General features: G+C 55.1%; 1 protein-coding gene across 2 annotated transcripts; it reads left to right on the top strand.

Moving 5' to 3' along the window:
* Positions 1 to 8,009: 8,009 nt before the first annotated feature.
* Lipe (lipase E, hormone sensitive type) lies at positions 8,010 to 24,110 on the top strand. 2 transcript variants are annotated; one of them, XM_048369384.1, is made up of 10 exons: positions 8,010 to 8,179; positions 13,877 to 14,412; positions 17,777 to 17,867; positions 17,980 to 18,125; positions 18,281 to 18,466; positions 18,563 to 18,857; positions 20,925 to 21,152; positions 21,603 to 21,779; positions 22,696 to 23,093; positions 23,892 to 24,110. In XM_048369384.1, exons 1-10 carry the CDS (start codon positions 8,071 to 8,073, stop codon positions 24,105 to 24,107), a joined length of 2,382 nt encoding a protein of 793 aa, XP_048225341.1. In that variant the 5' UTR covers positions 8,010 to 8,070; the 3' UTR covers positions 24,108 to 24,110. The 2 variants fall into 2 exon arrangements, with proteins under 2 accessions (XP_048225341.1, XP_048225342.1); XM_048369385.1 differs by lacking the exon at positions 8,010 to 8,179 and adding an exon at positions 12,693 to 12,893.
* Positions 24,111 to 26,215: the final 2,105 nt, after the last annotated feature.

Here is a 26,215-nt window from a genome sequence, read left to right as displayed (position 1 = left end):
TAGCTCCAATGAACCACCAAAAAGTCAGAAGTAGAGCTGTGGGTCAAGTGGTAGTGAGGTGCCAGACTTTGAAGTCAGGCCCCACCACGTGAACCCCATTTTAGAATCGAACCCTGAGCCAATCAGATTTGTACCTGTGTTCTAATCTTGCTTGCACAGCTGATTGTTGTAACCTTGTTCTTTGCCTTTATAAGCCCTGTGTAATCACAGCTCGGGGCTTCCTCCTAACCTCCGCTGTGTTGGTGGGTAGGACGAGGCCCGAGTTGGCAGCTCGTTAAGTAAAGCCTTGCCTTGCTTTTGCATTTCGGAGTGTCTGAATCTCGGTGGTCTTCTTGGGGGTGGTCTTGCAACTTGGCACAACATTTGGGGTTTCGTCCGGGATAGCCCCAGAGACCCCGAGATCCCAGACTCCGAAGGTAAGAAAACAGCACTGCTCATTTGTCTTGTCCTGTAATTTGTCTGTTTTGCTTTTGCTTGTAGGGCGCGAGTCAGTTTGGTTTTTGGCCGGAACTGACCAGGAGGGCCTCCTAAACGAGACTCAACCCGCCCACCTTGTACTTGGGTCTGCTCCTTCTGCTTATCTGGCAGGAGGTTGTGGGCCAACTTGGGTCCACTCCTCCCGTACCCTGGCAGGAGGTTGTGGGCCAACTTGGGAGATCTCCAACTCGTAACTCGGGTCCACTCCTTCTGCACCCTTGCAGGCGGTTGTGGGCCAACTCGGGTCCACTCCTTCTTACAGGAGGTTGTGGGCCAACTCGGGTCCATTCCTTCTGCACCCTTGTAGGAGGTTGTGGGCCAGCTTGGGAGATCTCCAACTCGTAACTTTTCTTAGGCCTGTGTGTTTTCCTCCTTTTGTATTAATTGTTTTGTTTTTGTAGCCTTTTGGAAGAAATTTGGAAGTAAAATTGTCCTAAATAATTATTGCAAAGTGAGAAAAGGAGAATTATGGCTACCAAAATGTTTAATTGCCATTCCAGCTTCTTTGTAGGTTTTTTTGTAACAGTTTCCAGCAGGCCCACAGAGAAACACAGGTGATTCCTACAAGTTTGTCGAGATCTAATACTGACCCTTTATAAGTTCCAGGTAAGAGAGCATGCTTAAAAACTACTTCTGTGTGGACCACCTTGTTGCTTATAATTGGAGTAAAGTGGCCCCTTATAAGACTCATTGATCTGAATCTGCGGTTCGAAGCCAGCCCGGGCAAAGAAAGGTCCCTGTGAGAGACTTGTCTCTAATCAGCCAGCAGAGTGCTGGGAACGGAGTGGTGTGGAGCTCAAAAGTGGTACGGTGCTAGTCTTGAGCTGGAGAGCTGAGGGACAGCACTCAGGCCCTGAGTCCAAGTCGAAAGTCACTCCTCCTGGGACAAAAGTGATGGAGCATCCAGAGGCAGTAAGCCACTGCTTGGATGGCAGAGATGGTGTCAGATCCTAGAGTCACTACTGTTGGCCTTTCAAAAGTTAAAGCCGGGAAGTCCTAGAAGAATAGTTCATAAGCATGCCTTTCCAATGCCCATGTCTGTCTACTGGGCAGGAATTTGCCAGTCATCTGTGATAGTGGTTAGTAAGGGTAAGTTTGTCAAATGAGAGGATAGATTAAAATCTCACCCCCCGCATTTACTCAAAGCCCTGACTGGCAGTGAGAATTTTAAGCTCATACATCTGTTTAGGAAAGAAAGCTTGTAGACCTGAGATTGTGTTGTGTCCTTATTGAGATCTGTTAAAGGCCTGTCAGCTTGCCAATGCCCTCAATCAACAGATTAACCACGGTGGAAGGGACCCTAGACGGCATCGCCACTTGGGTTCATTGCTTCCACGCCAGGCCAGCTGACCCCTTTGCCCTGGATGACAACTACCGTGATGGAACATGGGAGGTCTCCAAGCACCCAACTCAGCCGCTTTGCCTTTGCCTCAAGAAAAGAAAGTTAGACTGAGACTAAGGTTATAGGTTCCTGGCTAGGTAAGGTCTACGCCCCTGAGTCAGCCTGAAGAAGTTACAGAAGATGGATGATCTTCACCCATCAGCCCCCCCTTTAAAATCAAGGGACCAGAGTTGTTTTTGGGAAGATGAGGCAGGATAAACTAGAGGCATGCAAAACAGAGGTACAGAGACTATTCTTTTAAGAAATGGTGACAGGCCCTTTGGTTACTACATTGAGCCCTACTGGCCCATGCCTTACCTCTATATCATCCTCTAGACATGCAAGCCATTGAAATGGACAGAATGGAGCCATGATTGGCTCCCAAGGTACCAAAAAGAAAAAGGGGGAAATGAGGTGCCAGACTTTGAAGTCAGGCCCCACCACGTGAACCCCATTTTAGAATCGAACCCTGAGCCAATCAGATTTGTACCTGTGTTCTAATCTTGCTTGCACAGCTGATTGTTGTAACCTTGTTCTTTGCCTTTATAAGCCCTGTGTAATCACAGCTCGGGGCTTCCTCCTAACCTCCGCTGTGTTGGTGGGTAGGACGAGGCCCGAGTTGGCAGCTCGTTAAATAAATCCTTGCCTTGCTTTTGCATTTCGGAGTGTCTGAATCTCGGTGGTCTTCTTGGGGGTGGTCTTGCAACTTGGCACAACAGTAGAACACTATCTTTGAACAAAAATGCTCAGGGACAGCATCCAGACACTGGGTTCAAGCTCCAGAGCTGGCACACACAAAAAAGTATGTGTGTGTGTGTGTGTGTGTGTGTGTGTGTGTGTGTGTTAGTATATAGATGAAAACCAGTTCTTTCAAATTAGGGTGTGATAATTCATATTTAATCCAGATCGTTCATTTTTTGGCAGTTGTGGGGCTTGGATTCAGGGCCTGGGTGCTGTCCCTGAGCTCTTTTGCTCAACGCTAGCACTTTGAACCACAGCTCCATGTCCAGTTCTTGAGTGGTTAGTTGGAGATAAGAGTCTCACAGGGGCTTTTCTGTCCCAGGTGGCTTTGAACTGTGATCCTCAGATCTCAGCCTCCTGAGTAACTAGGATTGCAGGCATGAGCCACCAGTGCCCCACACCAGATCATCCACCTTAACCAGGCCCTGATTCCACAAGTGCCTCTCCCCTCCCCCACCCACACTCGCTGCTCATCCTTCAATCATGCGACAACTTTTCTGAGATAAGAACTGAGTGGGAGGAAAAGAAGCAAGTATAGTAATGAATCAGACATGGTCTTCATTAAAAATGCCTTTTTAAAACTTGTCACAGGACTAGGAATGTGGCTTAGTGGTGGAGTACTAGCCTCGCACGAAGCCCTGGGTTCAATTCTTCAGTACCACATAAACAGAAAAAAACAGAAGTGGTGCAGTGGCTCAAGTGGTAGAGTGCTAGCCTTGAGCAAAAGAAGCTCAGGGACAGAGCCTAGGCCCTGAGTTTAAGCCCCAGGACTGGCAAAAAAAAAAAAATTACAGCTGGACACCAGTGACTCACACCTATAATCCTAGCTACTCAGGAGGCTGATCTGAGGATCAAGGTTCAAAGCTAGCCCAGGCAGGAAAATCCCTGCGACTCTTATTTCCAATTAACCACCAGAAAACAGGAAGTGTTGCTGTGACTAAAGTGGTAGAGCCTTGAGCTGAAGAACTCAGGGACAGCGCCCTGGCCCAGAATTCAAGCCCCAGGAACAACAACAACAACAACAACAACAACAATTGCCAGAGTTTCCTAGCAGGTAGGCAGCACTCAGTTTTTATGATTATCATCAACATCAGCATCCTCAATGTTGTGTGCTGTAGGCTTCCCATTTGGTACAAAAGGTAACCTATGAGGACCTGAGTTCAAGGTGTGATCTCCAAGGCCATGTGAAAGGCCTGTGTGCTATAAAAATGGAAGGACCACACTTTTTTTTTAAAGCATAGGTATGAAATGATGACACTCTATGAAGATTAAACTAGCAACCAGTCGTAGGAATAAAGAGGGGGAAGTATTACAGATGCAGAGATTTCCTCTCCAGGTCCTGTCCCTGAAACATGAAGAAGGAGGGGGAGGGCCACTCATCTAGGCCAGCTTCTTAATGTCTCAGATGAAACTGAAAGACTAAAGTGAGATGCTTGCCTTAGGAGAGGGGTCATTTTAACTGAGAGGTGAGTAGGGTGGGGTCCTATTTATGACACAAGAGGACAAGCCCCTCCCTTCTGGGAAGAGTGCTGGGCACACAGCCCTCCTTCTCAGCCCTCCCCCCCCACAAGGCAGAAGGCACGGAGCGCATCCTCTAGGTGCAGGTGTGGGGGACCAGCAGTACCAATCCACTAGCCTGCTGACTTAAAAAAAAAAAAAGATCAGAAATGCCAGGATGAAGGATTGGAATCTAAAGGGAGGCGCCCTCCTCAGAGAGCTGTGAGGAGGGACACCTGGGCAGGGCGGAAGGATGAAGCCTGGGAGACCCCCGTCTCCTGTGAGGGAAACAACAGGAGAGCCAGGTTCTGAGTCAGTATTTGGGCCAGCATGGGAACCTGAGCCACACTCAAGACCCATAGAACTTGAGACAGAAAAGACCCAGCCAGGACCAAAGACACAGCAGGAATCCCCTACCCAACAGAAACCTGAATCACAGCAAAACCTCCTCCGCCAGCAGGAGCCCCTTGCCCAACAAGAAGCCGAATTCCAGCAGGAACCTAGAAACCAACAAAAATCCCCACCAGAGTGTGAATCGAAGCAAACATGTGCCATGTATAGGGCGTATTTTTATCAGCGTCATGACAACTCCCAGCAGAAACCTGGGCCTGGGCCTACAGCTCCACAGGAGCCACAACTGAGAGAGAGACCTGTAGCCCAGTCTGAACCAGTAGAACTATCTCTAGCTCAACCAGAAGTGGAATCAGCACCCTCAGCCCAAGCTATGCTTGAACCCCAAAAGACACATCCTGCCCAGACTGAATCTGAATCTGAAGATAGAAGCGAACAGCCAGACCATGTGGCCCAGACCATATCTCAGGTCCAAAGACCCAGAAGTAAGCAAGGATTTTTAATGGAGTGGGGATTTTTAACCAGACTTCACGAACTATCCATCCAGCGATCAGCCCAAGAATGGAGGTCATTTTTTGAATGGGCCACAGATTCTGGCACAGATTCAGATGAGACTTCATCCTCAAAGACCAAACCTCCACAGAAAAGCAGTGAGACAGTGATCCCAGAAGTGAACCCAGCCTTAAAAAAAACACCTAGTTTCCAAGGCACGTCAGAACACGAAGGGACACCACCACACAAGAAGAAAATCAACACCCAGAATCACAAAAACTACAAGGACCCAGGTGAGTCTGAACCCAGAGGGCTAGAACCTCCCATTCTTACAAAAGAGTGGAAATCCTTAGCCACTCAGAAGGTTGAGGAGCCTGGTTCAAAGCTAACTCCAGGCAGGAAAATCTATTATTCTTATCTCCAATTAGCTAGCAAAAAAAAAAAAAGAGCTGGAAATGGAAGTGTGGCTCAAGTGGTAGAGCACCAGCCTTAATCAAAAAAAGTTAAGGGGTAGAGCCCAGGCCCTGAGTTCAAGGGCCAGTACTCTTCAACCATCCCACTCCCAAAAGAGTAGGGAGTTGTTTTGTGTTTTTTTTTTTTTAATTATGCCAGTCACCCCTGGCTCACACCTATAATCCTAGCTACTCAAGAGGCTGAGATCTGAGGATTGAGGCTCAAAGCCAGTCTAGGCAGGAAAATCCATGAGACTCTTATCTCTGATAAACTACAGGGAAAAAAGCCTGTAGTGGCGTTGTGACTCACATAGAGTGCTAGCCTTGAGCAAAAAAGAAACTCAGGGGGCTGGGGATATAGCCTAGTGGCAAGAGTGCCTGCCTCGGATACACGAGGCCCTAGGTTCGATTCCCCAGCACCACATATGCAGAAAACGGCCAGAAGCGGCGCTGTGGCTCAAGTGGCAGAGTGCTAGCCTTGAGCGGGAAGAAGCCAGGGACAGTGCTCAGGCCCTGAGTCCAAGGCCCAGGACTGACCAAAAAAAAAAAAAAAGAAACTCAGGGATAGCGCCCAGGTCCAGAGTTCAAGCCCCAGAATCAGCAAAATAAAAAGATAAGGGGAAATGAGAAAGTTCAAGGACAGCTTAACCTACAAAGAGAGATCAAAGCCAACTTGGGGGCTCAAAAATAAAAGAAATAGTAAGATTTTACTATATGCTAAATTAACTCGTTATCTTTCAACAACTCTAAGAGATAAAAACCTGGGTTCGATTCCTCAGCACCACATACACAGAAAAAGCCAGAAGTGGCGCTGTGGCTCAAGTGGTACAGTGCGAGCCTTGAGTAAAAAGAAGCCAGGGACAGTGCTCAGGCTCTGAGTCCAAGGCCCTGGACTGGCAAAAAAACAAAACAAAAAACCTGTAGGCAGTGTAGATAAGGATGATGAGGTATTAAGATTTAAAAAAAAAAAAAAAGATCTTATTTAAGGTGACACCATGAGAAAGTAGCAAATGTAGGTTTGGACACTGGCTTTCTCTCTGTAAAGGGTTTGAGGGGGTTATGCAAAAGAACTCTAGGCCAGGAACCAGGAAACGAAGGAAGGTCTTCCCAAGTGTTTATTCCTCTATGCACAAAAACTAGCGGAGCTCCAGATGTGGGGCAGATGCTGAGGTAAGCACGCGGCCCAGTGCTCAGGGCCGACCTTACCGTGCTGCGAGGATCGGTGTAGACAATGCAACACGTGGGGCATTCACCACCTCCACTGCCTCGGAGGACATGTACCCCTCTTCCAGCGGCCTCCACGATGACTCAGTTCAGCCAGGCAGTGCGGCCTTGGGGGGCTGCAGTTGTCTGGAAGGAGGAGCCTGAGAGAGGGGCAAGGTCAAGGGGAGGGTGGAGGGAAAGCGTCAGACAGAGGGGGCCGGGCCCAAGCCTCAGGTTCTTCCTGGGGCTCCTCAGAAGCCGGCCGCAGTGGCCACCGAGGCACCAAGGTCTGTTGGCACTTGGGCCCTGATCCTCTTTTTCTAGATTTTTCTTTGCGATAGAGAAGGGAGCGGGGGAGGAGGAATGCAAGCTTTATCCTTTGACAGGCTGCGGTTGTTGTTTGAAAAGTACCCTAAGAGAGTAAAAGCACTGCAATCCCAACCACAGACCCGAAGGCAGGCGGCCATTGGTGGTCTCTTCACCCCAGGGGCAGGGAGGCGGGGTGCTTCCCGAGGGAAGAAGGGGGTCTTAGCGCCGGGCTGTTCGGGGAAGGAGAAGGAGAGATAGGATACCGGAGAAGGTTCCGGGCTCGCTTTCCTAGTGCGGATGAAGAACTTCCTCTAGGCCTCCACACCCGGGGCCTCCACACTCGCGGCCCGGCTCCCCGGCTCGCTCACCATCCCCGGGCAGGTGAGGAGACGCATGCGCGCTCGCGGGCTCTCGCGGGTGCCCCCCACCCACCCACAGGCAGTTGGCTGTGTGCGCATGCGCGCGAGCCTCGAGTGGCTGGGGTTTCCCGCCTTTTCTAGAACACGCTTGCTCCCTCAGCTTCCTCTCTTCCCCTACCTGCCTGAGTGCTACACACCTTCTCCTCAACTCCTCTTTGATTCTTGGGGCAGAGGCAAAAAGGACAAAAAAGTGGACTTGGAGGCGGGGCGTCCTGCTCCAAGGCTGGCCCCGCCCTCGTTGTGAGTTGCTAGAGTGCCTACTCCCCCCTCTCCCACCGGCCACCCCCACCCCACCCGGCCCTCGACCTCCCCAAACCCCTAAGCAGAGGCTCAGTGGCTCTGCTCTCCCTCCTCCTCCCGGCAGGAGGGCTGAACAGCTTTCTGGGGAGTCCTTCTGTGGGAAGGTGAGTAGTATAAGGGAGGCAGCAGCACGTGAGAAAAGATTAGGGCGTCCCCGCCGGGGGGAGGGGGGACACCCATCCCCGGGGCTCTCCACTCTGGCCATCCGCGGGATGCTTTTTCTGCCGCCTCCGGGTCTGCATTCTTCTTGGCCGCGGTCCCTTTAATGCGTGCCGAAGGGGCGGGGTCGGGCCTTGGGCTTTGGCTGCCGGGGGCGGGGCTCCGCGGGAAGCGAGCTGGGATTGGCTGGCGCGGGGGCCCGGCGGTGGTGTGTGGCGTGAGGATTGACCCCGGGGGCGGGTCCGGGCTGCTGGAATGGGGCCGAGCACCCGGGGACCTTGGAGACTTGATGGAGTCAGCCAGGGGATCGGGGCCCCTAGGGGTTCTGACTTGGAAGAAGGTTAAAGACGGGCCGAAGAGCCGCGGTCGCCGGCGATGGCGCAAAGGCAGAGCCAAAGGTGAGCGGGCAGCCGCCCGGAAGGAACTTCGCACCTCTCGAGGGGTGCTGGGGACCGAGTGGACGGACCCATTGCCACGAGGCGGGGGGGTACGGTGGACCGGCCCACTGCCGCCCTGCGTGGGGGGTGGGGAGAGCCACTGTGAGAAAGGGGGTGCTGTGAGAGCGCGGGGTGCGGGAGGATTACCGGACCCACTCCCGCCCGTCCCCTGTCCCCACGCCGGGGGTTCCCTCGCCGGAGTTCCGTTTTCATAGTCTGACCAGGGGAACCGCTGCCCGCTCTCAGTGTTTTCTTGCCTTCGGAAACTATCCAAGCGCCCGTTTTCAGGACTCTAGCCCCCCTTGAGCAGATCGTAGGGAAGGATGATAATTGAGCATCTGTTGCTGAAAGGCGGGAGGGTGGGGTGGGGGGTGGGGGGGGAGGGTCGGAGGAGGAAAGGATGCCCTGTAGTAGGGAAATGTTTGGGGGCCAGAACAGCTCAGCACCTCCTCCTCCTTCCACCTCCCAGTCAGTGCATCCATCCAACCCTTCATTGTCCTCCTACCTGCCTCAGTCCAGTTGCCCTGAGGCCTTGCAGCCCTGGGCTGTGCATCCCTAAAGAGAAGGGAGGGCCATCCCCTTGGTCCCCTGGATCTCAGAAGGCTCGAGAAAGGATGACAGACCAACAGGTGTTACTGACCTTCAGGAAGGGACAAACATGAAATCCTAGCTAACTTATGGATACGGGGGAGGACCTTTGGGAAAGAAACAGACCATGACCTGGCTCCCTAGCCCCAGAGACCCCCAAATTCATTCTCCCCACCTACATCATTAGCTAAGGATAGAAAGGACAGCTTGTCCCAGAGGTCTAAGGACAGGCTGAGACAGGCTCAGACTCGCCTGAGAGCCCTGCCTGTCACACTGAGCTTCACCGCAGGTCATCTTACCCAGAGTGAGGACCACAGACCCAGCTACAGACCCATTTCCTCAGGCTGGGAGCTGGGAAGCACCAGGCAGCTGCTTCTCTGCCTCCAATTTCTGAGGTCTATCTACAGTAGGCATGGTGGCTGTTTGACATTCAAATACATGCAGAGGGTTTGCCCCCCTCCCCCAACAAGCCCTCAGGAGAGGTGGGTGTGATTGTTATTGCTGGTTCCCCACTGAAAAAGTGAACTCCCCAGGAAAGGGGCTGTATTTGCCTTGTTTACCCAAGATGCCTGGAATGCCAGAGGCACTCAGCATGTTTATTGGATTCATAAGTGAAGGAATGTGTGAACTGTGACACGGGATTATTAACAATCATGCATCCTGAAAGGTTGTCGTGAGGCATCAGAAAGAATCTGCTTGGGTAGGGCTCCCTGCTCAGTGCTCACAAATTCATAGACCTATTCTTACCAGCTCTGTTATCTGCCTGTCATTTCCTGGGGCTGTGGCTGGTGCCAGGACTCCGGACTGGTGAGTCACACCTGAGCCCCAAGAGCATCCATGTGGGCCAAAGAAGTACTTATTATTAGTTTGATCTTACTGGTAACTGGATGAGGCCGATGTCATTATGATCACCCCATTTCCCAGTAGACAACACGGAGATATGTGAGCTTCCTTAACTGGCCAGTCAAGGCACAGTGAGAGCCTCCCTCAGCCTCCTTCGGGCAAGGAGGAATCAAGAGTTGGCGATCTCTGGGTGTCTCAATCTTGCTATGTGGACATAGAAGTTTCCAGTCACTCAGATTCATCCAGCTGATATGTACTGAACACCTCATAGTGCCAGACCAGGGCTCCCAGGACAGACAGACTTAGTGGAGCCAAGGACATAGATATTAATCAAAAAAACTATTGTCTTACTTGTTGGTAAATACAACACAAGGAAAATCCTGAGGAAAGGTAAGAGGAGATGACATCACTCAAGCAGGAGCTTGACCCAAGCCGGAGCAGGTGTTAAGATGCTGAGCCAGGGGGTTAGGGAGAGTGTGAGGTATGAGGAAGCAGTCCTAGATGGTGCAGAGGAAGCGCAGAGCGAGCAGGAGGAAGAAGGCTAACAACAGGAAGTTGAGGTGGGCAGGGTAAGAGAGGAGAGTGGAGCCTGGTTTCGGTTTGCCATATCCAGGATTTGGAGCTCGATCCTAGAAGTAAGGAGATGAAGGGTCGGGAGTGGGAATTCAAATTTGTTTTGATTTTTGTGGGTCTTTGTTTTTTGTTTTGTTTTTGCCAGTCCTGGGGCTTGATGAACTTAGGGCCTGGGCGCTGTCCCTGAGCTTCTTTTCGCTCCAGGCTAGTACTCTACCATTTGAGTCACAGCGCCACTTCCAACATTTTCTGTTTATGTGGCACTGAGGAATTGAACCCAGGGCTTCATGCATGCTAGGCACTCTACCACTAAGACACATCCCCAGCCCCTCACATTTGTTTTAGAAAGTCCCTCTAGCTGCCATGCAGAGGGAAGTCAGAGGTGTACACAGAGCTTTACAGTCGTCTGCATAAGGATGCTACAGTATAGTCCAGGAAGGAGGCAGGCCGGGTAGAGGGGCCCCAACGTTATTATAGGGGACAGCATGGAGAGGAATGGCTGAGGGACTGGATGGGAGGAGGTGGCCAAGATGATTCCCTGAGCTTCAGCTAGAACAATGAGGTAATGTGCACAATACACACACACACACACACACACACACACACACACACTCTACCACTTGAGCCACAGTGCCACTTTCGGCTTTTTCTGTTCATGTGGTACTGAGGACTCAAACCCAGGGCTTCATATATGCTAGTCAAAGACTCTACCACTAAGCCCATTCCAAGCCCTAACTTCTCATTTGCTAAACTTGGTCTCATTCACTTTCTACTCTGGCCTTTCTCTAGGGGTGTGTGTGTGTGTGTGTGTGTGTGTGTGTGCACGTGCACGCACACATGCATGCATGCACATATATGTGTATATGTATTTTTATACACCTGCCCAAACTGTCAAACCAAGAAAACAATATCATTTCATAAGGTAGGAAACACACAGAGATCATGGCAGGGCATACAAAGCACACACCTTCAGACACCTGCCTTGTCATATGGCCAGCGTCCAGGCCAGACCCAGCCTCAGTAGCCCTTTAGGCCAAAAGGCTTGAGCTCAGTCATCTGGGCACCCTCCTGCCAGGCCCTCTCAGCTTTACCCTTGCCCCATTCATGCCATGTCCATCTATAGTCCCAGTAGGCCTGCCTTTGCCCCAATACCCTCTTGCCTAGGGTTCTTAGCAACTTTCTGGCAACTTCGGCATCCATTCTTCCTGGCTCCAGGCAGCCTAGACCTCGGGGAGCCTCTTGAAGCAGGGCAGAGGACAGAGTCAGGCAGTCACCCAGGCCTGGGAAAGCCTTGCCCTTCCCTACCACTTTATGCCAGTCACTGGTTCTGTTGGAGGTGTCCTCTCTGCTTATCTTTCATGAAGACCCCTACCCTGTTCCCCATCGGTGGGGCCAGGATGGCAGCCACAGCAGGCAAGCTGTGAGGGACGAGTGGTACCTAGAGGAAGCCCAGAGTGGAAAGTGAATGAGACCAGGTTTAGAAAGTGAGACGTTAGGGCTGGGAATGTGGCTTAGTGGTAGAGTGCTTGCTTAGCATGCATGAAGCCCTGGGTTTGATTCCTCAGCACCACAGAAACAGAAAATGCCGCAAGTGGCACTGTGGCTCAAGTGGTAGAGTGTTAGCCTTGAGCAAAAGAAGCTCAGGGACAACGCCCAGGCCCTGAGTTCAAGCCCCAGTACTGGCAAAAGCACACAACCAGGCTTCGAGACTTGCATTCCTGCAGCTCCCGTTCAAGCACCCCCACCTCCACCCTATACTTAATTATTTCTCTTTTCTTCTTTTGGTGGTTGGGTTGTGGGGCTTGAATTCAGCGCCTGGGTGCTATCCCTGAGCTTTTTGTGCTCAAGATTAGCACTGTCCTACTTTGAGCCACAGCTCCACTTCCCGTTTTCTGGTGGTTCATTGGAGGTAAGAGTCTCATGGACTTTCCTGTCCAGGCTGGCTTTGAACCACGATCCTCAGATCTCAACCCTCCTAAGTAGCTAGGATAACAGGCGTGAGCCACCAGTGCCCTGTATCTCATTTGTATTTGTAATCTTGTCATCTTCCTAAAGATCCTCACCCTCTGCCTTAAAAGCTTGATGAAAATACAAACACTCCCCCTCCCTGCCCCCCATTTAGGTACACCTGTAGCCAGGGCCCTTCACTGAGTGTAGCAATGTCCTTAATCAGCTTTTGTCCTCCCCTGAGGGAGAGGCAGGGCTGGCCTATCTCCCCCTAACAGCTGAGGGACGCCTGTGCCAAGGCCGGCCTAAGGGTAGGAGCTGAGATCACTGGAGCTTTGGGTGCCCAAGTCCACCCTGGGGAGATGGAAGGCGGCCTGGCTGGGTGAGAGGGGACAGTGCATTAAGAACTAGGGCTGTGGGACTCCTGAGTCCTGAGGAAGGAAGTGGCCAAGGTTCCTGTGTTCTCAGACAGGGACAGGATCCACGGTGTATCTGAGGCTGGGATGAAGGGGGGCGCGGGGGGAGAGGCAGGGCGCTGGGCACCAGCCTCTGTTTAGAGCACGTGGCTCCCACTGTCCTTTCTGAGTGGGAGGTGGAGCCACTGACCACACCCTGGGCATTCAAGTCCCTCCCACAGTTTATCGCCCCAGGCTGCTACTGGCACTAGCCACAGACTAGCAGTCCCAGCCCCAGGGAGCTCCAGCTCAGAAGAGACCTGGGTGGGGTGAGTGCGGGCCAGCTGAGAGACAAGGGGCCTGGAAGGGAGAGGACATGGCCTTTCCAGGGACTGGGCAGCCAGAAGCCCAGGAGCCAGGCAGAGGCGCTGGCTTTGGGAAGGAGTGGGCAGACCCAGAGGCCGTGGCCTACCAAGTCCAGGGAGGGATAAACAGTCCCAGCGTGAGGAGCAGAGTCGACTCTACTGCTGTCCAAGTACCTTGCAGCTCCTCAACTTCCCCTCCTGTAAAACGGGCCATGGGAATGAGTGGGCCGGAAGATAGAACCCCTTCAAATACTGTTGGAGGGGAGGGCATGTGGACAGACTCCTGGAGCCCAAGAAGGAAAGATAGGGTAGGCCTGGATGGATTCCTGGGTCTTGAGAAGGAACTAGCTGGTTGTCCCTTCTCAAAACCAAAAAAGAAGTCCTGAGCTGTCCCACCGCCGTCCCCCCCCCCCCCAGCCGCACCCCGAGATTAAACAAGAGACAAAGTACCTCAGGAGACAGGCACTTGAACTCTTCACTTCTTAGAAGGAGGGTGTGGGAGAGATGCAAGCAAGGGTACAAGGTCCAAATATCTGTTCCTAGAAAGAGGGAAGACCAAGACAAGCAGGCTTACGTCCCAAACAGAGAAGGCCTGGTTCCATGAGCCTGAAGAAGAGAGGCCTGGGCCCGGCTCCTGGGCGTGAGGGCAGAGGGGACCGGGCTGGAGCTCCCTGCTCCTGGGAAGGGGGAAAGGCTCTGCGCGCCGGGACAGTTTGTTCCTGAGGAACTAAAGGATTGAAGCCCCAGACTCCCGAGTCCTAGAGAAAAGAGGCCGGGATTCAGCCCCAGAACCCAACAGAAGGGAAAGACAGAGGGCCTGAAGGAGAAGGGGGCACAGGTGGAGGCCTGAGCCTGAGGGAGCTGGGGTCGGGCCTGGGCTGCTGGGCCCTGCTGAGCAAGGGGTGGCGGGGGGCCCTGCCTCACTGGCCTCCCCCGCCTGCCCACAGCCTCACGGTTCTCACACGGCATGGACCTGCACACCATCACACAGTCGCTGGTGACTCTGGCAGAAGACAACATGGCCTTCTTCTCAAGTCAGGGCCCCGGGGAGACAGCCCGGCGCTTGTCGGGCGTGTTTGCGGGTGTGCGTGAGCAGGCGCTGGGGCTGGAGCCAGCCTTAGGGCGCCTGCTGAGCGTGGCACACCTCTTTGACCTGGACCCTGAGACGCCTGCCAACGGCTACCGCAGCCTGGTGCACACGGCCCGCTGCTGCCTGGCCCACCTGCTGCACAAGTGCCGCTACGTGGCTGCCAACCGGCGCAGCATCTTCTTCCGCACCAGCCACAACCTGGCTGAACTGGAGGCCTACCTGGCCGCCCTCACCCAGCTCCGCGCGCTGGCCTACTACGGGCAGCGCCTGCTGGCCATCAACCGCCCAGGGGGGCTCTTCTTCGAGGGTGACGAGAAGATCACCGCCGAGTTCCTGCGCGAGTATGTCACGCTGCACAAAGGCTGCTTCTATGGCCGCTGCCTGGGTTTCCAGGTAAGGCCCCTTGCCCCAGGCCCCGGCGGGCCCCCACGGACTCACCGGTGATCTCCAGCCTGGCCCAGTGCTGGGGTAGAATAACCATGAGGGTGAGTGTTACAGGACTCAAAAGACAGCAGGTTAGAGAAAGAAGTGGGTGGGAGCGCAGAGCTGCACTAAGAGTTCTCAAAGCCATGGGCCTAAACCAGATCTGCTGTGTGGTAAGAAATCTTTTCCCCAGGATCCATCCCCTTTGTAGTCTGAGACTCAGGATGTTCGTGTGTGTGTGTGTGTGTGTGTGTGTGTGTGTGTGTGTGTGTGTGTGTTGGTCCTGGGGCTTGAACTCAGAGCCTGGGTGTGCTGTCCCTGAGCTTTTGTGCTCAAGGCTAATGCTTTACCACTTGAGCCACAGCTCCACTTCTGGCTTTTTTTGCTGGTTTGTTGGAGATAAGAGTCCCGCAGACGTTTTCCTGCCCAGCCTGGCTTTGAACCTCGTTCTCAGATCTCAGCCTTCTGAGTAGCTGGGCATGAGCCGCCAGTGCCTGGTTGTTCATTCTCTCTTTTTTTTTGGCTAGTCCTGGGCCTTGGACTCAGGGCCTGAGCACCTTTCCTGACTTCTTCCCGCTCAAGGCTAGCACTCTGCCACTTGAGCCACAGCGCCCCTTCTGGCCATTTTCCATATATGTGGTGCTGGGGAATCGAACCAAGAGCTTCATGTGTAGGAGGCAAGCACTCTTGCCACTAGGCCATGTTCCCAGCCCCTGTTCATTCTCTCTTTTTTTAAAAATTTATTTGTTTATTAATTGAACACAATTTTTTTGACAAGGTGTTGTGCAAAAAGGATACAGTTACATAGTAGGGCAGTGTGTACATTTCTTGTGATATCTTACGTCCTGTTCATTCTCTCTTGATCTCACCTGTTGTCTGGATTTGAGCTCACTAGTTGGGTGGTCACGTTTTATGTGGGAGCACCCCCTTTCCATCTCCCCACACACCAGGGATTCTGGAATGCAGGAGGGGGGCCAGCCAGAGCTAGCAGACTGTAACCTGGGCCTTTTGAAGTTGCTATGGAATTCCAGGAGTTCTAGGAAGCCCTTCGACAAGGCCAATGAGCCCATTGGAGTTGTTGACAAAGGAAAGCCTGGCCTTTCTCCCCTCCCTCACCCTAGTTGTGGGCCTTCTACTCTTTGTCAGAGAAAGACTCATTCATGTTGGGCACTAGTGGCTCACACCTGCAATCGTAGCAATTGAGGAGGCAGAGATCTGACGATTGCGGTCCAAAGCCAGCCTGGGCAGGAAAGTCCTTGAGACTCTTATCTCCGACGAACCACCAGAAAACTGGAAGTGGCGCTATGGCTCAAGTGGTAGAGCACTAGCCTTGAGCAAAATTGCTCAGGGACAGTGCCCAGGCCCCGATTTCAACCCCATGACCGACAAAAAAAAAAGACCCACTAATGTGAAAATCTGGGGACTCGGAATTGGGGGAGCCCCTGGCTCAGAGTAGAGGTCCAAGTTGCTCCTGTGGAGTGTCCCTGGCTAGCCTGACAGCCCTCACCAGCTGCAATGGGAAACCCCAGCAGGAACATCTGGAGCTTTGAGACCATGCAGTCCTCCCCCACCCTCTCTGAGCCTCCTTCCACCTCAGTGACAGATGAACTCCACCTCTCACCCTACTTCTCAGGACTTTCCTACAGGCTCCCACTCCTCAGCAGCCCAGTTCTGGGGTGGAGGGAGCGGCCAGGGAGCCTCTCTTCACCCATGCCTAGCCCACAAATGCTGATCAGCCTAGCGCAAGCCAGCCAACACTTCTCCAGATCCTGGTAGTACACTAGAGTCACAGGAAAGAGAATGGAGCTGCCCGAACCAGTATCCCAGCCACAAGGGCCAGTGCTCTCTGGCCTGCTGGGCCCCGATCCAGGAGCAGGGCCAGCAGCCAGATGCTCTCCGCGGGCCCGGCTTCACTATAATGGCGGCCTGCCTCCCTCCTCCAAAATGTCAGCCTGCAAGAGGCTGGTGACTGCTCAGTCCCTGCTCCAGCACCTTGGTTAGTGTTGGCTGGTAAACCCGCCTGGTCCTTCACCTCGGGCTCCTCTTGGCATAGTTTCCTCGGATGTTGTCTCCTCGTTGTTTTCCTAACTGCTTGGCCCACATCTGCTACCTGCCGTGTCTGCCCCATCTCTGCCCCATCACCAGGCCGAGCAGTCTCCCTGCACAGCTGCTTCTGCCCTGGGCTCTTAGTGCTCGTCTCGCGATCTCTGATCAGCTCTCTATTTCTGGGTTCTGACTGCCTCCCTGCCCTGGTCTGTCCTCTCTCTCACTTTTAGAAAATCCCTGGGTGTATTTACCCCCAGCTCATGGCCCTCCGGTGGCTTGCCCCATGCAGGATTCCTTAGCCGTAGGTCCTACATGAGACCCCATTTGCTTCCCTGTTCCAACCGCATGGTACCCCAGCTTTCCATGCCTGGCACTGCTGCCTGGGTTTTTTTGCTTATTTGGGTTTTTTTTGTTGTTGTTGTTGTTGTTGTTTTTTGCCAGTCCTGGGGCTTTAACTCGGGGCCTGGGCACTGTCCCTGAGCTTCTTTTGCTCAAGGCTAGCACTCTACCACTTGAGCCACAACACCACTTCTGACTTTTTCTGTGTATGTGGTGCTGAGGAATCCAACCCAGGGCTTCATGCATGCTAAGCAAGCACTCTACCGCTAAGCCACATTCCCAGCCCTGCTGCCTGTGTTTTTGCACCCAGTCTGCCTTCTTCAAGGGGCGTCTGTCCCTTCAAATCCCTCCAACCCAGCACTGGACCACGAGCCTGAGCCCTCCCATCCACTGAGGCCCCTCCCTTGCCATCTTTTCCTCCACATCATTAGTTGTTCCTTGATAATATTTTGCAAACGTATTGGGGTTTTTTGTTGTTGTTTTATGCTGGTCCTGGGATTTGAACTCAGGGCCTAGTGTTGTCCCTGATCTTTTGGGGGTTTTTTGTTCAGGGATAGTGCTCTACCACTCCAGTCACAGCTCCATTTCAGCTGTGTGTGTGTGTGTGTGAGTGTGTGTGTGTGTGTGTGTGTGTGTTTAATTGGAGATAAGAGTCTTGCAGACTTTCCTGTCCTGGCCTAGCTAGCTCCAAACCCACAATCCTCAGATCTCAGCCTCCTGAGTGGCTAGGATTGCAGGCATGAGCCATCGGGCATCTTGGCTTGCATACATCTTTACTTGCTTGGCATCTTCCTTCCCTTGGAGATCGCCAGGTCTGTGAAGGTGCCCAGAGCCATGCCCGGCACACAGTAGGAGCTTACATGCAGGGCCCTGCCCTCACTGCCCTGGGCGTCTGCCCTGTTCTGGGTGGCTGGGCAGCTGGCGATGCAGCTCACCCATCTCTCCACAGTTTACGCCCGCCATCCGGCCATTCCTGCAGACCATCTCCATTGGGCTGGTGTCCTTTGGGGAGCACTACAAACGCAACGAGACAGGCCTCAGTGAGTGCCAGCCAGGCCCTGCCTACCTCCTCCCCTCCTGTCCCTCCTCCCCAGCCCGACCTGTGGCGTGGGGGCTCCCTGACATCCTTCCTGACAACTCCCCCCCCCCCAGGTGTGACTGCCAGCTCCCTGTTCACCAGCGGCCGCTTTGCCATCGACCCAGAGCTGCGCGGGGCCGAGTTTGAGCGGATCATCCAGAACCTGGATGTGCACTTCTGGAAAGCCTTCTGGAATATCACGGAGATCGAGGTGCTGTCGGTGAGCACAGGGCCCTGACCCCCTCCCAAGGACCCAGAGACCCATCCAGAGCCACCACCACGGTAGCTGCAGGAGCCCTGGGGGAAGGCATGAGAGGGGAAAAGCTGGGGCTGGGCAGCATGCGGGGCGCCCCTCACAGGCCACCCCACCCCCAGTCTCTGGCCAACATGGCATCCACCACAGTGAGGGTAAGCCGCCTGCTCAGCCTGCCACCCGAGGCCTTCGAGATGCCACTGACCTCTGACCCCAAGCTCACCGTCACCATCTCGCCTCCCTTGGCCCACACAGGCCCCGGGCCTGTGCTGGTGAGGCTCATCTCCTACGACCTGCGGGAAGGACAGGTATGGACGGCCCTGGCCTCGGCCCAGCAGGCCCTTCTTCCTGCTCCCCCATCCTGGAGGCCGCCCAGCCTCACCCAACACTCTCCCCGCCCCCAGGACAGTGAGGAACTCAACAACCTGGTGAAGTCCGAAGGGCCTCGGGGCCTGGAGCTGCGGACGAGGCCCCAGCAGGCGCCCCGGTCACACTCCCTGATAATCCACATCCACGGCGGGGGCTTCGTGGCCCAGACCTCCAGATCCCACGAGCCCTACCTCAAGGGCTGGGCCCAGGAGCTGGGGGCCCCCATTGTCTCCATCGATTACTCGCTGGCCCCAGAGGCCCCCTTCCCCCGTGCTCTGGAGGAATGCTTCTTCGCCTACTGCTGGGCGGTCAAGCACTGCGCCCTGCTCGGTGAGCCCAGCCCCCCCCTTCCCTCCCCCCCACCAGTTCCTGACCCCCTTCCCTCCCCCCACCAGTTCCTGACCCCCTTCTCTCCCCACCACTCAGTTCCTGACCCCCTTCCCTCCCCACCACCCAGTTCCTGATCCCCCCTTCCCTCCCCACCACTCAATTCCTGACCCCCCTTTCCCTCCCCCACCAGTTCCTGACCCCCTTCTCTCCCCACCACCTAGTTCCTGACCCCCTTCCCTCCCCCCACCAGTTCCTGACCCCCTTCCCTTCCCCCACCAGTTCCTGGCCCCCTTCCCTCCCCACACCAGTTCCTGACCCCCCCTTCCCTCCCCACCACCAGTTCCTGACCCCCCTTCCCTCCCCACCACCAGTTCCTGACCCCCCCTTCCCTCCCCACCACCAGTTCCTGACCCCCCTTCCCTCCCCACCACCAGTTCCTGACCCCCCCTTCCCTCCCCACCACCAGTTCCTGACCCCCCTTCCCTCCCCACCACCAAGTTCCTGCTCCCATCTCTTTCCCCTTGCTTTAGCCCCCAGCCTGTCTTATGGGACAGGCATTTTAATATTTTTTTTTTTTGAGATACTAAAGATTTGGGGGGGGCGGGGAGGCTGAACTCAAGGCCTCACGCTTGCTAGGTAAGTGCTATACCCCCTTGGAACCAACTGTGCCCTCAAGCCTTTTTGTGTATATTTTTAGCTTTTTTTTTTTTTTTTTTTAAGTCAGTCTTGAGGCTTAAACTCAGGGCCTGGGCACTGTCCCTGAGCTTTTGTGCTCAGGACTAGCAGTGCTGTACCACTTTGAGCCACAGCACCACTTCCTTTTGGGGGGGTATGAGGGGGATGTTGGTGGTCCATTAGGGATAATGGACCTCCCCTGGCTGGGTTCAAACCGTGGTCCTCAGACCTCAGCTTCCTGCACAGTAGCTGGGATGACAGGTGTGAGCTCACTCATTCGTGACACTCACTCGTAAAATACCTTTTTTTTTTTTGTGGATCCTGGAGCTCCAACTCTGGGCTGGGGAGCTGTCCCTGAGTTCCTTTTTGCTCAAGGCTGACACTACTACTTGAGCCACAGCGCCACCTCCAGCTTTTCATGCGATTAACTGGAGACAAGAGTTTTACAGACTTTCCTGCCCAGACCGGCTTTGAACCACCATCCTCAGATCTCAGCCTCTGAGTAGCTAGGATGACAGGCCTGAGCCACCAGCACCCAACAGAACACCTATTTTTTGTTTTGGTTTGGTTTTTGCCAGTCCTGGTGCTTGAACTCAGGGCCTGAGCACTGTCCCTGGCTTCTTTTTGCTCAAGGCTAGCACTCTACTACTTGAGCCACAGCACCACTTCTGGCTTTTTCTATATATGTGGTGCTGAGGAATCGAACCCAGGGCTTCATGTTTGTGAGGTGAGCACTTTACTACTAGGCCATATTCCCAGCCCAAAACACCTATTTTTTTTTAATTACTTTATTGTTTTCGAGGTGATATGCAGTGGGGTTACAGGTGATAAGAACATTTCTTTCCTTTTGCTTAGTGTCATCCATTCCCTCGTTCTCGCTCCTTCCCTCCATCTCCACCCAGGAGTTGCTTGCTTCACTTTCGATGGCCTAGTGGCAAGAGCACTTGTCTCGTATACATGAAGCCCTGGGTTCAGTTCCCCAGCACCACATATATAGAAAATGGCCAGAAGTGGCGCTGTGGCTCAAGTGGCAGAGTGCTAGCCTTGAGCAAAAAGAAGCCAGGGACAGTGCTCAGGCCCTGAGTCCAAGCCCCAGGACTGGCAAAAAAAAAATGTCCAGTGCGGCCGGAGGGCTCCGTGGCTGCACATTTTCACCCAGGTTCCACTGATTCTGTGCCCTCCCCCACCTCCCCTCAGAGGGGCACGTGTATACACCATATATGAGAAAACACCTGTTTTTTTAAAAAGATAAACTAGAAACCCATAAGATCTTGGGGGACCCCTCAGTGCCTCTGAGAACCCAACTTTCCTAGCTCAGAGCTCAAGCCCCTTCCTGCCCGCTCTCCCTATCCCCCTGCCAGGCAGTAACCAAGTCTCTCTCCCCCAAACTAGGCTCCACAGGGGAGCGGATATGCCTGGCGGGGGACAGCGCGGGCGGGAACCTCTGCTTCACTGTGTCCCTCCGGGCAGCAGCCTACGGGGTGCGGGTGCCCGATGGCATCATGGCCGCCTACCCCGTCACCACGCTGCAGTCGGCCGCCTCTCCCTCCCGCCTCCTGAGCATCATGGACCCACTGCTGCCCCTCAGCGTGCTGTCCAAATGTGTCAGCGCCTATTCGGGTGAGGCCCCCGTGGTCAGGGTGGGGCAGCCTTGGGTGCTGGGAACACCCAGCTTGCTGTAGCCACCTGGGTGATCTGAGGCTCCTCATTCATTGATTGATTGTCAGTCACGAGTCTTGAGCTCAGGGCCTGGGTTCTGCCCCTGAGCTCTTCGGCTCAAGGCTAGCGCTCTACCACTTAAAGCCATAGCACCACTTACAGTTTTCTGGTGGTTCTGGAGATCAGAGTCTCATGGACTTTCCTGCCTGGGCTGGCTTTGAACCCGGATCCTCAGATCTCAGCCTCCTGAGTAGCTAGGGTGGCAGGTGTGAGCCACCCATCGCCCAGCGCCTCACTCTTTTAGAAGGGGCCAGACGTTTTGGGATCCCTTGGGGTATAGATAGCTGAAGTTGTGGGGTCTCTGGATGGCGACCAGAGGAGACCAACCCAGTGCCCTCCATCACTCCCCAGGCACAGAGTCAGAGGACCAGTCCGACTCGGACCAGAAGGCCCTGGGTATGATGGGGCTGGTGCGGCGGGACACATCCCTGCTCCTCAGAGACCTCCGCCTCGGGGCCTCCTCGTGGCTCAACTCCTTCCTGGAGCTGAGCGGACGCAAGTCCCAGAAGTCTTCCCCACCTCCAGTAGGTGAGTGACAGGCCTGGCCAGCCCCGGGCACCCCAGTCCAGCTGGCCCTGATGGGGAGGACCCAGAAGCAGGGAAGAGAGGCTGAGCTCCGGGCCACACAGAAGCCCAAGCCACCTTGCTGGCTGGCCCTGCCAGAGCCATCCGGGGCTGCCCCATGGTCATCAACAGTCCCGGGAATTGCTTTCCAAACGGCTTTTCTGGGAAAGGCCCCACACCCCGAGAGGTGACTCAAGTGCCAGACATCCTGATGGCCCAGCCCAGTAACTGCACCTATGGCTCCTGTGCCCTCGGCTGAGGGTCCCGCCCTGACACAATTTGTTTTTTATTGTGTCCATCCTGGGACTTGAACTCAGGGTCTGGGCACTGTCCCTGAGCTTGTTTTTGCTCAAGGCTAGTGCTCTACCACTTTGAGCCACAGTGCCATTTCCAGCTTTTTCATAGTTAATTGGAGACAAGAGTCTCATAGACTTTCTTGCCCTGGCTGGCTTTGAACCATAATCCTCAGAGCACAGTCTCCTGAGTAGCTAGGATTGCAGGCATCCCTGGAGGCTCTTGTTAGCTCTCCAGCCCTGCTATGCCAGCAAGAGCTGATGGGGGCCTCCTGCTGGGGGTCCCCAGGCAGTTAGAACTGGGAGGACACTGACCAGGCAGTGACCTTCATAGATCTATCCGCCTCCTAGAGTTCTTACATGGCCCCACATGGGCTCAAGACTGCTTCCATTGCCTTTGTATCCATGCTCCCAAAATAGGCTGGTTTGCACTTCCCAGCATATACTGCCCCCCCTCCCCCCCCCCACACCAAACACACACACCTGTGCCAGGCCATAGACCAACTGACCTGCAAGCCTCCACAGCTAGAGGCTACAAACAACTGGGCTTATGGCAGTGTCCTACAGTCCCGGATTCCCCCCCCCAGAGTCCATGCGCAGGAGTGTGTCTGAAGCCGCCCTGGCCCAGCCCGAGAGCCCGCTCACCCTGAAGGAACTGAGCCTGAAGGGCAGCTCCGAGGCGACTGACACCCCAGAGATGTCGCTATCTGTGGAGACACTCGGCACTAACACACCCTCGGACGTCAACTTCTTCCTGCTACCCGAGAACCCACGGGAAGAAGATGAGGTCAAGGAGGAGCTGAGCCCCAAGGACAGAAGCCAGGGAGTCAGCAACGCCTTCCCTGAAGGTTTCCACCCGAGGCGCTCCAGCCAAGGCGCCATCCGCATGCCCCTCTACTCCGCGCCCATCGTCAAGAACCCCTTCATGTCTCCTCTGCTGGCACCTGACAGCATGCTGAAGACCCTGCCGCCCGTGCACATGGTGGTGAGCCGGGGGGGGGGGGGGGGGCAGGATGGGGGAGGAGGCCAGGCCAGGCCTGGAGGGACAGGGGTGCCATCAAGACAAACAACACAGGGAGGCCAGGCTGCCCAACCTAAATAGTCATCTGCCCGAGGGCACTAGAGGGTTGTTGGAAAGTTGGGTCTCAGTGATGGTGTGACCCAAGTAGTAAGACTTGAGTCAAAAAGCCAAATGAGAGCATTGAGGCCCTGAGTTCAAGTCCCAGTACCAGCCCCTAAATAAATAGCCAGGTACTGGTGGGTCACACCTGTCATTCTAGCTACTCAGCAGGCAGAGCTCTGAGGATGGAAGTTTGAAGCCAGCCCAGGAAGGAAAGCCTGTGAGACTCATCTCCAGTAAACCACCCAAAAGGCTAGAAGTAGAGCTGCAGCCTAAGCAGTAGAACATCAGCCTTGAGCGCAAGAGCTCAGGGACAGTGCCCAGGCCCTGAGCTAAAGCCTCAGGAATCGCACCCAAGGAAGTTTGTTTTTAAAGACACCTGTCATCCCAGCTACTCAAGAGGCTGAGCTCTGAGGATCGCAGTTCAAAGTCAGCCCAGGCAGGAAGGTCCAGTGGTCTCCTGAACCACCAGGGAGACCTCAGTGGAGCCATGCTAGCCTTGAGCCAAAGAGCTCTGGCCCTGAGTTCAAGCCCCAGGACCGACCAAAAAACAAAAGGCAGTGAAAAGCTAGGTCCTGGGGGGAATGGCAGGGGGGCAGGACCAGGATGGGGGGGATGTGGCTGACTGGCTCTCCCCCCCTCACTCTCCCCTTTCCCCCCCAGGCTTGCGCCCTGGACCCCATGCTGGACGACTCGGTGATGTTCGCGCGGCGGCTGCGTGGCCTGGGGCAGCCCGTGTCGCTGCGCGTGGTGGAGGGGCTGCCGCACGGCTTCCTGAGCCTGGCGGCGCTGTGCCGGGAGACACGCCAGGCCACGCAACTGTGCGTGGAGCGCATCCGCCTGGTGCTCACCCCGCCGCCGGCCGCGCCGCCGCCCTGAGCCCGGGGGAGGGGGGGAGGGGGGGGACCCGGGGGCTCGGAGCGGAGGGGGCCGCGCTCGAGGCCTCCAGCTCCCGCTCCCGCCCGCGCCCACGCCCGCAGCCAGCGCGCCCCGGGACCCTCGGACGGGCGGAGCACTGGGGAGACGTGCCTTAAAGGGGGGGACCCCGGGACGGGGCGCACACCCCCGCCCGGCCCGCCGCTGCTGCTAGTCCTCGGGGCAGGTCATCTTTTGTAAATAAAACTATTTAATTCGTTCGGCATCGCACCTGTGGACGGGGGGCTGTGTGTCCAGCAGAGGGCAGCCTCGGGCTCCGGCCTAGAACACCGCCTGGATCCCAGACCCCTCCCCCTCCCCGGGCCGCCCTCCCCTCCAGCACCCCCACCTCCCCCGGGCCGCCCTCCCCTAGAACACCGCCGCCGGGGTCCCGGACACGCCCCCTCCCCGGGCCTTCCTCCCCTTGATCATCATTGTGCTCCCATCACCCTTCCAACCCCAAATCCTGCTAGTGTAAGCCTCGCCCGCCTGAGACCCTCCCTTCCCCAGCGCTGCAGGCCTGGACTCTTGCCGGAGCTGGCTTATACCCACCCACCAGGACCCTCTGCCCGCCTGCAGGGGCTTCTGACCCCCGTTGCAGCGGGTCTGTGTGTGTGTGCGGTCATCGGGAGGGCTTCACAGAGGTGAACAGAGCTTTGACCGTAAGCCATGAGCACTTGATAGGCAGAAAACTATGCCAAGCTGTGAAGAGGGAGAGGGCGGCGATGGAGGCCTCCGCCCAGCCAGTCCGCGTGTGCAGCGGTGGCAGGGACAAGCAGCGGCGGCAGGGACAAGCAGCGGCTCAGACACCAGTCTGCAGAAGTATAAAAGGGATGAGAAACCATGGGTGGTGTTGGAGGTGATGAATTCCTGTTTTAATACTGACAGGAAGAGTGAAGATGGCAGATTCCTCAGAGGCCCTCGTTCACCCTAATCGCTTTTCTTTTCTTGTCTCTCTCTCTCTCTCTCCCCCCTGTCATACTGGGGGCTTGAAAGGGCCTTGCACCTGCCAGGCAAGGGCTCCACCACTTAAGCCACACCTCCAGCCATTTTAGGGTTAGGTTATTTCTCAGGGTCTCACTTCGTGCCCAGGGCCAGCCTTAGACCAAGATCCTCCTACCTATGGCCTTTATAGCTGAGATGAGAGGCCTTGCTTGTTGATTGGCCCCACTGGCCTTGAACCACAATCTTCCTGGATCTTTTCCTCCCAAGAAGACAGGTTATACACAGCTTTCTCTTTTTTCTTTCTTTTTTCCTCTCAATCCTTCCGCCTCTTCCCCTCAGCCTCTTCCAAGCATCCATCCTCTCCTGCCCAGGCCCCTGCCAGAGCCACCTCCAGAACGTCCAGTCCCATTCCTCCAGCCATGGTCCAAGCTCAGGCCAGGCCCACCCCTGTCTAACCCCTCCCCACCCACCCCCTACACCAGAAGAAATCCCAAACGCTGCACGCCGGCCTCTGCCCACCTCCTCATCTCCCAGCCTTCCAGTGCCCCCTCCTAGACACTGAACCACCCCCACACTTCACCTTTGCCTGGTACCTAGTGTTCCTGTCGAGACAAAGCTCCACGGCCCCTCCCATGGAAATCCTTTCCTGGCCACGTCAGTTCCCAAAAATTCTCCGGCCTCCTCACACCCCCTGTCCATCAGCGCCTGACTTCCCCTCTGACCAGGGATCCTGCAGGGCAGAGCCTAGGACTGAGTCACCCAGTACCAGGCGTGGCATAACCAGAAATCTCAGGAATTATTTAAGTAGTGGGTGAGTGGGTGAACAGTGAGCGAGTGCGTGGCGGCTATATGAGAGAATCAGTGTGGGAATTCACGAAGGCAGAACGGACTGAGCGGATGCATGGAGCAGAACAGGCCTGGAAAATCAGGCTTCAGATGGGAGGAACGGATGAATGAATACCTGACATCTCTGGGCTTAGGTTCTCCAATAAAACATAATGGGTTTGCCCTGCCTGAGCGCCCCCTCTCGTCATAAACCCCACGGAAATCTCTTTAGCTATGTCTAGAATCCTTGGCCCAGACCCGCGGAACTGGTTTCCTCAAGAGCTGAGCCCGACCTATCAGAT

Source organism: Perognathus longimembris, chromosome 20, assembly GCF_023159225.1.
Source record: "Perognathus longimembris pacificus isolate PPM17 chromosome 20, ASM2315922v1, whole genome shotgun sequence".
NCBI classification, from domain to species: Eukaryota; Metazoa; Chordata; class Mammalia; order Rodentia; family Heteromyidae; genus Perognathus; species Perognathus longimembris.
The sequence above is the reverse complement of the archived record's forward strand: the minus strand, read 5'-3'. Positions and strand labels throughout refer to the sequence as shown.